The following is an 8634-nucleotide window of genomic DNA, read 5'->3' as shown; positions in this document are numbered from 1 at the left end:
GACTCGCTCCAGTGCCTCAATGGCCTTTTTGCAGTGAGGGGCCCAAAGCTGAACACAGCACTGAGCTGTGAGCTCCCTAGTGCCGAGTCCAGGGGGATGGTCACTGCCCTAGTCCTGCTGCCACACTGCTCTTGCACTGCCAAGTGACTCTGTGACCAACACTTCTCTCCCCACTGCTCCCCCAGCCTGGAGCTGCATGGGCTTGTTGTGTCCATCTCTCCCAGCAGTCCCTGTTGCTTGTTCTGCCCTCCCTCCAGCTCTATCACCACAACTGGCTGTCTGACCACAGCAACACATTCCTTTCTCCATCCTTTCCCTTTGCAAAAGGCAGAACTATTTTTAGCAGTCCCAGTGGTGTGATCTTCAGTACCCCATGTGGCCTGCAGACTTGGTGGCATGTTCTGCTCTTCTAGCAGGGGTAGGAGAGCAGTGCAGGGGCCTTGCAAGTGATTGAACCCTAGGAGTGAAGCAATGCTCATGATTCTGTGGTTTGAATTCTAAGCTCAAGTTTCCTGTGGAGTCCCAGGAGAGACTCAGAGCACCTGCACATGGAACTGGCAGCAGATTGTGCTGATTTGGCTAAACTGGTTTGAAACAAAGCTATCTCTGTATGTTAAGGGGTTGGAATGCAGAGATGAGATCATCCAGAGCCAATCCCCTGCCCTGGGCAGGGACACCTCCCACTAGACTAGGTTGCTCAAGGCTTTATCCAACTTTGAGCACTGCCAGGGTTGGGACATGTTTAATTCCACCTCATTTTGCTATCTCTAATCACTTTAACCTGGACATGCCTCTCCTCCTGTCACACAGCCTGTCCTACTTGGCAGAATGCTTCAACATCATGACTTGAGCACAGATCTTTGTTTAATGCTTGTTTTTAACCCCTTTGTAGCATTCCAGTACTCAGTCTCCAAACAGAGAGTGGGACCAAAGGCACATCACATCTGCTAGACATGAGCCCATGTGTGTGCACCCATTGGGTTCTTTTCTCTAAATAAGAACGGTGATGGTATTTGAGCACAGAACATACTTGGACCAGAACAAATCAATGCTCTGAAATGTGTTTATCCCCACAATAAACACAGAGACCTCTCAGTTTTTCCCACTCTTTGCTTCCCTCCAGGGATTTTGTTTAGATAGGAAAAATCTTTCCAAAGCTGCTCCTTGCCATCAGCCTAAAAAGGGGGGTAAAAAAAGGTCCCTGCCAAAAAAAATGTGACCAAACTGAGCAATTTTGAAGCTTATTTGGGTCCTGTGGGATATGTGTTTAATGAGCTGATGTGTTGTAAGACGTTTGGATCAGCTACTGAGAACTTAATCTTCAGTTAGTCCAGTTAAGGCATTTTTATCAGCCTTGAAGTTTTATATATGAATCAAATGGTTTTATGGTTGATTTGGGGAAACACTGATAATGTACAAGTCAACTCTCCCTTAGAAGAAAATCACAGAGTAATCCGTGCTGGAAGAGACCTTTGAGGATCATCTAGTCCAACTCCTGGCCCTGCACAGGACATCCCTGAGAATCACACCCTGTGCCTGAGAGCATTGTCCAAACACTCCTAGAGCTCTGTCAGGCTTGGGGCTGTGACCACTGCCCTGGGGAGCTGTTCCAGTGCCCAAACGCCATCTGGGGAAGACCCTTGTCCTAATATCCAACCTAAACCTCCCTTGACACAACTTCAGACCATTCCCTCAGGTCCTGTCACTGGCTGCCAGAGAGAAGAAGCCAGTGCTGGCTCTCCACTTCCTTCCATGAGGAAGTTGTATCCAGTGATGACATCTCCCCTCAGCCTCCTCTTCTCCAGGCTGAACAGACCAACTGCCTCCATCCAGCTTCCCCTCAAGGCCCTTCACCATCTTCGTTGCCTCCTTTGGACACTCTCCAATAACTGAATCTCTTCCTTACATTGTGATGCCCAAACTGCACACAATATTCCAGGTGAGGCTGCCCCAGCACAGAGCAGAGCAGGACAATCCCCTCCCTCTGGCAATGCCTTGCCTGATGCCCCCCAGGACATGATGCCCCTCCTGGCTGACAGGACACACTGTTGGCTCATATCCAACTTGCCATGGACAAGGAGCAGTCTAATCCAAAAACACATTTGAGAAAACTTAAAGCCTACTCTGCATTTTTCCTTCCTGATGTGCAATTCCAGCTCCAGCAGCCTTTATTTTTAGCCCATTCCCTCAGAGAGCTCTACCCAAGCTGCAGCAGCAGAGACGATGTCACAGCTCTGCCTGGGCTGACGTAGTGGGTTCAGTGGCAGCTGCTCCTCCTCACACATTCCTCTGCTTCCCCAGTGTGTAATCCCACCTTCTCCTTCCTGTCTGCTGTATCATGCTTGTCAGACCACTCCAGGAGCTCATCTAAATCCTTGAGCAAGACAAAACAACCTCCCAAAGGAGAGACACCAGGATGATCAAGGGCATGGAACTCCTCCCTACAATGAAAGACTGAGAGAGTTGGGATTGTTCAGCCTGGAGAAGAGAAGCTTTGGGGTGACCTAACTGTGGCCTTCCAGTGCCTGAAGGAGCCTACAAGATGGAGAGAGAGTATTGACAAGGGACTGCAGGGACAGGACAATGGGAAATGGCTTCATACTGACAGAGAGGAGGTTCAGATGAGGTATCTTCTTTTTAATCCCGGTTGATCTGCACAAGCTTCAGGGACACTTCAGGTTTGCACAGTTTGAAATGTACTGTGTCCAGGGCTGGGAGAAACACAAGAAAGATGTGGAGCTGCTGAAGCAGGTCCAGAGGAAGCCACAGAGATGCTCTGAGGGCTGGAGCACCTCAGCTCTGAATACAGACAGACAGCTGGGAGTATTCAGCCTGGAGAAGTGAAGGCTCCAAGATCATCTTAGAGCCCTTCCAGTGCCTAAAGGGGCTCCAAGAGAGCTGGAAAGGGACTTGGGACAAGGACCTGGAGGGACAGGACAAGGGGGAATGGCTTCCCACTGCCAGAGGGCAGGGATAGGTGGGATGCTGGGAAGGAATTCTTGGCTGTGAGGGTGGTGATGCTGGCATAGGTTGCCCGGGGAGGCTGTGGCTGCCCCAGCCCTGGCAGTGTTCAAACCCAGGTTGGACAAAGCCTTGAACAGCCTGGTCTGGTGGGAGGTGTTCCTGCCCAGGGCAGGGGGTTGGGACTGGATGATCCCTTATGCTCCATTCCCACCCCTTACCATCCTAAGATTCTAAGAGACACATGTCCATCTCTCCCTGCTGGATCAATGAGTCAGATCAGGAGGGCACAAAGCCCTGCAACCAGCACTGGGAGGTGGGACAGGATGCCATTACCTGATTCCAAGCAGAGAACAGCTCAACCAAACTGTCAGGTTATACCTAAGGAGAGCTGTGTCCTGCCTGGTTGCATCATACCAACAGCTCTCCCACGGGCAGGACCAGAGGATTTCAGTGCAGAGGAAGGTGTCCCATGTCCTGCTGCAGCACTGATGACCAAACATTAGCCTCTTGCACTCCCATCAGAGTGTATCACCCAATTTCACTAACACAAATCCTCTCCCTCACAGCCTCAGACAGTACTGACATGTTTGGGTTTGAGTTGGAAGGACCTTCAAGTCCATCTTGGTCCACCCCCTGCCATGGGCAGAGACACCTTCACTAGCCCAGGTTGCTCCAAGCCCTGTCCAGCCTGGCTTTGCACACTGTCAGTGTTGGGGTAGCCACAGCCTCCCTGGGCAACCTGTGCCAGTGTCTCACTACCCTCAGAGCAAAAACTCCTTCTTGATATCCCATCACTGGAGTTCCTAACCAAGAGCCCTTCTGCAGCTTCCCTGGAGCCCATTCAGATCCTGGCAGGTTGCTCTGAGGTCTCCACACAACCTTCTCTTCTCCAGAAAATGGTTTGAGTTGGAAGGACCTTCAAGTCCATCTTGGTCCACCCCCTGCCATGGGCAGAGACACCTTCACTAGCCCAGGTTGCTCCAAGCCCTGTCCAGCCTGGCTTTGCACACTGTCAGTGTTGGGGTAGCCACAGCCTCCCTGGGCAACCTGTGCCAGTGCCTCAGCACCCTCACAGGAAAAACTCCTTCCTGATATGTCATCTAAATTTCCCTCTTTCAATTTACACCTATTACAAGCAGGAGAGAGAAACAGTCGTGCTTTTCCCTCCTTCCGTGTTCCATGGCTGCTTTCATATTCAATAAGTGACAGGATTTTCAAGGCCCCAAACCACTAACTCCTTGTATTTGCAGCAAGAACAAATATTTGCCCTTTGTGGCCTGAGCTCCTCAGGCCTGATAAGTCACCATCAAATCAGTGCACATGTTTACACTAGGCATTTTAGCTCTGTTAGGTAATGAGAGCTCCAAGCTGGATGAGCCTTGCCCAAATTGCTTGGAACTGGAGCTAGAAAATTCCCAATTTATCCTCATTCTATCCAAAAATAAACACACTCACCCAGCCAGGACTGGAAAAAGCACCAGTTGTACTCTCCTAATTCACTTTATAAAGCTTCCCCAGACTCCTATTTCACTTATATCTCCTCAGCTTGTATTATTTAAAACATGTGGGACATGCACACACAGATGGAAAAAGAACTAGGTCAGGCTGGAAACAAAAGCCAATGCCTTTTATTAGCAGATTAAACATGCACAACTGTCCTGGAAATTCCAAGGAAGGAAAAACCTTCTGAGCATACTGATAAAAACCACCTCAAATTGCTGCAATCTTTAATTGCCATGCTGGCAAGTGGCTTAAACTAGAACCAGAACTGAGAGAAAGGTTGGTCAAGCTGATTTGGAGATGCACAGGAACTATACTGCTTAGGAATTCTATGCAATTGGGATCTAAATCATGGATTTTTCCAAGCTCAGCACCGATGTATCAGTTCAGCATATATGCAGTACTCTAGAATGATGACAAATCTACTCCTTTCCCTTGCAAACATCCTATTTTGAAGTATATTTATCCCTTTAGTGTATTTATCCCTCTCCTGACACAGAATTGACACTCCAAACCTCAGCAACATTTAGTCCTTTTATCTTCTGCACAACCACAATATTTACTCCCAAAACAGGGAAAGCCCCAAACCAAATCAGGTTAATTCATTCAATTTCATTCAGTTATTCAAGCTCAATGTCCTAAACATCATTTGGTTGCTGCCACCTAATGTTGTTCTAAACATGCTGCAAGAACTTAATCCTTTACCCAGCACCTCCTACAAGTGCTACTTGTGCCTCTACTATAGCTGAATATGCAACTGACACACCTATTTCATTTGCATCTATTTTATATTTTATCTATTTATTTTACATTTTATCTATATTCCTTCTTCATCTATTTTCTCACTATTCACCTTCAACCTTGATTCATTCCTTCTTCATCTATTTTCCCTCTATTCAACTTCATTTTCAGCCTTGATTCATTATATAATTTTAAAACCTTAATAATATCAACCTTTACTCACTTATCATGAGAAGTGAAGGAAAGAAACAAGGTTGAAAATGAAAGTGAATGAAGATGAATCAAGCTAGAAAGGTTGGACATAGGTAAGTCACTTCCTTCCCCATCCACTGTCAGTTAAGACTTGATCAATTATCAATCAAAATTCAAAGAATAGAATCACAGAACCATCAAGGTTGGAGGAGACCTCTAAGATCAGCAAGTCCAACCCTTAATCTGTCACTGTTGTAACCCTTAAACGATATCCTCCAGCACCAGATCCAGACACCTCTTAAACACCTCCAGGGATGGTGACTCTACCACCTCCCTGAGCAATCTATTCCAATGCCTGAACACCCTCACAGGGAAAACATTTCTCCTCACATCTCCTCTGACTCTGCCCTGGCTCAGCTCAAGGCCATTCCCTCTAGTCCTCTCCCTGCAACCATGGCAATGCACCTAACCTGGTGAACCTGCCCAGGTCTGGACTTCATACTTCTTTCTCAGCAGAGCTGCTCTTTCTAAGCCTCTGTGGCACCGTAACACATTCCCCCCAATAAACCACCAAAGGATAACTGGAATCTACTCATATTGGGGAAGAAAACCCTCAGGATGTAGCCAGAAACAAGCTAGGGGCTCTGAGAGGTTTCATCTTCTCAACTAGAGACCAACAGTTCTCATCTGGACTTTTTCCTCCCCTGCACTGCATATGATTTTAGCCTCACTGAAACACCCTAGGGATTTTCCCCACAGCACAGCTGATATTCAGTTCTCTGGGACATCCCTACTGCACACATACCAAGGGCAGCACTGGACATCAGCAGGACATGTGGACAAAGAGGTAGTGCCAAGGAAACCACCACTTGAAGGTCTTGTCCAATTCAGGAACTACTTTCAAGTGACAGAAAGACAAGTCCTGGTTTAGAAGTCAGCAAAAAAATTATAGATCAGGTTAAAAATAGACTCATTATATAGATGTTTTTGCTGTCAAGTTATTACTGATCACACACGGTCTTGAATTTACTGATCTCCTCTCATCTTCCACCCTGTTCTGGTGGATATTAACAGGCAGCTCAGACTGTTGAGTGTTTCTTTGCTAGACAGGATGCTCAATCGCCATTTTGGACTAGATCCCTGTGATTTTGAGGCATGAACTTACCACTTAAAATGTCACCCTGCAGCTGAAGGATCTGTGGGACAGGCATCGTAAGAATAACTACATCAAACTGTTCTGGTGGGCCAACTTTCCTGGACACTTCCCATCTCCCGTCTCGGAGAGAGATGTGAGTCACATGTTGCTCATAAAAGATATCTGCACCTGTGTGGGGAAAAAATGAGTTAAATGCATGTAACAGGGAGTTAACTTCACAGGGAAAATGCAGATTGACCTTTTGGAGTGAGGCCAGAGGAGACACCAAGTTGATGAGAGGGATGGAGCAGCTCTACTGTGAGGAAAGGCTGAGAGAGTTGGGGGTGTAGAAGAGAAGCTTTGGGGTGACCTAATTGTGGCCTTCCAGTACCTGAAGGGAACGTACAAGATGGAGAGAGACTATTGATAAGGGTGAGGTGTCCCTGCCCATGGCTAGATGATGTTTAAGGTCCCTCCAAGCCAAACCATTGTGCGATTCTAAGACTCTGTAACTGCACTCAGTAAAGAAATGGAGAACCACCAGCTGCTCCCTTTGCCAAGTTAGTTTACTGTGGCTTTAATGAGCTGAACTAATCAGGAGCAAAACCTGAGGATCGCAGGAGGTGACACTGGGTAAGCAATCACAGCAAAGGAGCCCACAGACATCATTGCCCCTGTTAGCAACTCTCATCCATCCAAAGACAGGAACACAGCCAATTATTTGCAAGACCAGGGCCTAAAAACAGCTAATTAACAAAATAGGAAACCAATCACATGGAAGGACCAAATTTGGCCGGTCTTACAGCTAACACTTTTCAAACTAGGATTAAATTAGTAACTGAACTATACACATGGTTCTGCATGGTTTGAACTAGCAGGTGAGCTCCACCTTTGCCTTTTCTCTTCACCCAGAAGGTTCACATCCATCCTGCACAAGCACTTCTAGCTCCCAAAACACAGGATGGAGCTTATCACTCCGCTCCCAGTTACACAGCAGAGTTAAATACACACTGAGGGAAAACACCCAAACACTCACTGCATTCCAGTTGCAACTTAAAATCTCTTCTTAACCATGATCTCCCACTTAATTATCTTGTCCTAATCATGCTAGGTCTGAGTTTCACATGCTAAAGTTAACAGTGTTAATATAGGCTTGGCCCCTGAGCCTACAAATGTTCTGTTTGTAGAGATTTTTATGTGCATAACTTGGAAATTCACAGAGTTCACAGACATTCTTATCCACCTAACCAACTTCGGGACATAAACAAGGAATTTAAACATGGAGACTTAAATTTGAAAGAGTTCAAGAGCACCATCAAAACCACAATCATTAAAACCTTTCACTTCATACAAAAGCATCTAAAATTACCTGATTGATTTAAATAATACTTGACGACTGAGGAGATGCCCTGAGGTGCCACATAATTGCAGGAGCCTTCTCTCACCACCATCCCTTCCACTGGAGCAGTCAGAGGTTCCAAGATGCCATGAGACACGAGTTCCTCATAGAAGCTTGAAAGAAGCAAATACACAGAGATGAACTCGCTCCATTTATTACTATTCAAGTTAAGACCAGCTTAACTTTGAGTTTAGAGAACAGTTTTTATACCAAGCTGTGTTTCAAGCCCGGTTATGCACAAACAGAACTACAAACCAACAAACTACCTTGGTATTGTGTTGAGCTTTTTACCTAGGTCCAAGGCTACCTGCTTTGCCCGTAAGGGAACTGTCAGGGAAGGCAGTGGAATATACAACAGCTCCTTAAAGCTCTAAGTAGCAGCACAAACTGCACTGGCACTGTGCACAGCAGGAACATTCTAGGGGTGTGAAACACACTTGCCTTTTCCTTGATTTCCACACGAATTCTGCACCTTTACATCGCTGTTCTATCTCTATCCCCTTCCCCAAGACAGGGTGAGCTATCCTGCGCTCCCAGTAAGCACCAGCAGCTACACCAATGGATTTAATGGGCTAACGAATCCTCCCGAGCTCTGCTCCGCCAGCACTTCCCACCCGCGGCGGCACCGATAGGAGGATGAGCGGGCACGGGGACGGAGCCGGGCGGGACGAGATGGGGCCGGGGCTGGAGCCGGAACCGGACG

At 47.0% G+C, this 8634-nt stretch overlaps 1 protein-coding gene across 1 annotated transcript in view; it reads right to left on the bottom strand.

Moving 5' to 3' along the window:
- The window catches only part of RNLS (renalase, FAD-dependent amine oxidase), a gene marked incomplete at its 5' end in the record, with an annotated part of 33471 nt that extends 25382 nt beyond the window's left edge, over positions 1-8089 (bottom strand). The window contains 2 exons of the mRNA XM_009078818.1: positions 6563-6721; positions 7902-8089. Of these exons, the coding sequence (XP_009077066.1) occupies positions 6563-6721; positions 7902-8089 (347 nt within the window). The remainder of the gene's footprint in view (positions 1-6562; positions 6722-7901) is intronic.
- Positions 8090-8634: the final 545 nt, after the last annotated feature.

This window comes from Acanthisitta chloris, unplaced genomic scaffold (genome assembly GCF_000695815.1).
Source record: "Acanthisitta chloris isolate BGI_N310 unplaced genomic scaffold, ASM69581v1 scaffold6307, whole genome shotgun sequence".
NCBI classification, from domain to species: domain Eukaryota; kingdom Metazoa; phylum Chordata; class Aves; order Passeriformes; family Acanthisittidae; genus Acanthisitta; species Acanthisitta chloris.
This window is presented reverse-complemented; position numbering and strand designations above follow the sequence as displayed.